This window comes from Oryzias latipes, chromosome 2, assembly GCF_053564925.1.
Source record: "Oryzias latipes strain Hd-rR chromosome 2, Olatipes_Hd-rR_3.1".
Lineage (NCBI taxonomy): Eukaryota > Metazoa > Chordata > Actinopteri > Beloniformes > Adrianichthyidae > Oryzias > Oryzias latipes.
The window spans coordinates 3,284,027-3,285,775 of record NC_136238.1 but is presented as its reverse complement, the minus strand read 5'-3'; the positions used below and the strand labels follow the sequence as shown (position 1 = coordinate 3,285,775).

Here is a 1,749-nt window from a genome sequence, read left to right as displayed (position 1 = left end):
AAACATGTTTCCATCAGAAAAGGAAAGTTTCCATTAGAAATGACAGGATTGTAATCTGTTAGTGGGAGTGAGGTCATTCTAAGCCTCCACAGCTTTCTGCAGAGTTTAAAGGTTTAGACTCATTCCTGCAGGTTTATTGATCCATCATTGGGACCATAGATACTGGCTCTACAGAAGTCCTAGTTCTGAACTGATCAGGATTCCAAATGTGGGTCAATAACTGAGTCCTTGTGAGTCAACTTGATACTTTTATTGATGAAAGCAGAACTCCTCTTTGTTTGGAGTTGGAGCAAGCAGAGTACAGGAATGCAAACTGTGAGCAGCACAGAACAGGATCAGCTGATCTAGATAAGCGGCTCTGCTGCAGTAAAGCCAGATGTTCAGTGGGATTCAGAGAAGGTCAGCAGGACATTTCACTGTCGCCTCAGGAATCCAGACATCAGAAACCAGGCTCTGCTATGTAACCACCAAAGTGAACAGGCCGGTTGTTGTTGTCACACTGGACCAACAGCTTCCTGTTAGTCAGGAGAATGCCTTCATATTGGCAGTTGGGTTTCTTGGCATTGTTGTCCTTCAGTTTGCAGTTGATGAGTGTGAACATTTTCTTGCTCTCCATCATTTGACTTTGACTGTTTAGGGTTCCCTCACTTGTACAGATTTTTTCGACTTCAGCCAGGTCAGAGGCAATGAAAGTGTTGATTCTTTTACAGTTGTTGTTGTCGTAAATGTTCTTGTCTTTTATCACTGAGTCACATTTGTTGTTTACCATTGTTACCATGTCTGTCATGTCTTTGTCTATGTGCTTCCTGCAAAAACTTTCATATGTAGCCAGTGATGAGCCAGCAAAGAGCATGAAGATCAGCAAACAGCTCAGCAGGATCTTCATGGTCACCTGGAAGCAGAAACAACAACATCTGTTGGTTTTTCAGCTTTTCTACCAAAGCAGCTGCAGATCCTCAACACTTTCTTCCAGAAAGCGTTTAGCAGAAACCAACACGTCTAGAGATCCTAATGGGACCAGGATCACAGTGATGGATGGCGTTTCTGCAGAAACCATGACATTCCTGGAATTCCCTGTTTCATCCCCAAAGAAGGACCAGGACCTTCTGTTCTAAACGTCTGTCTGTCTCCGTTCAGAAGAAGGAACCAGCAGATAAAGCAGTTTTCTAAGGACACTTTCAAAGTCCCTCAAACTGAAAGGTCTGAAAGGAACTCCAGACTTTCTGGAGAGTGAACTGATGGCTGATGGTCTCACCCACAGTCTCTGGTTCTTCAGGAGCTTCAGAACGGGATGCTGGACCCACGCTGGTTCAGGCAGGAGGACCTCTGAGGCGTCAGCTGCTGAAGGTCTTCAGTCTCTGAAGATCTCACAGGCTCTTTATAGAGAGCAGACGGACAGGAAACGTCTGCAGGGACAGATGCAGATCAGAGAAAGGGAAGTGAAGATGAGGAAGAAGTTCCACATTCAGGAGAAAAGTTTCTCAGATAAACTGTTTCCTTCAGGTTTCCTCTCTTCAGCCTGACTGTTAGAAATGAAGAATCATGTTCAGACTGACAGTCATGTCAGATTTAGCAACAGAGGTGGTTTCTAGATGTTCATCAGAGGTTAGGTTAGAGGTGTTTCCCATTTAGACTTTGGGGTTTCCAGTTATCTGACGATGTTGAAACCTTGGCATGTGCCGAGCAGAGACAGCAGAACCCTGTGTTGGTCATCTTATCGCTTCAAGGAAAATCACATGACCAGAACAG

The 1,749-nt window shown here is 44.6% G+C and overlaps 1 protein-coding gene across 1 annotated transcript; it reads right to left on the bottom strand.

The window, feature by feature from the left end:
* Positions 1 to 439: 439 nt before the first annotated feature.
* LOC144982159 (ribonuclease pancreatic-like) lies at positions 440 to 769 on the bottom strand. The gene has a single exon (XM_078930229.1). It carries the CDS (start codon positions 767 to 769, stop codon positions 440 to 442), a length of 330 nt encoding a protein of 109 aa, XP_078786355.1.
* Between the last annotated feature and the right edge of the window lie 980 nt (positions 770 to 1,749).

Bases quoted from the DNA above. Each gene is read 5' to 3' on its own strand.
- LOC144982159 (XM_078930229.1), bottom strand. From the start codon at position 769: ATGGTAAACAACAAATGTGACTCAGTGATAAAAGACAAGAACATTTAC.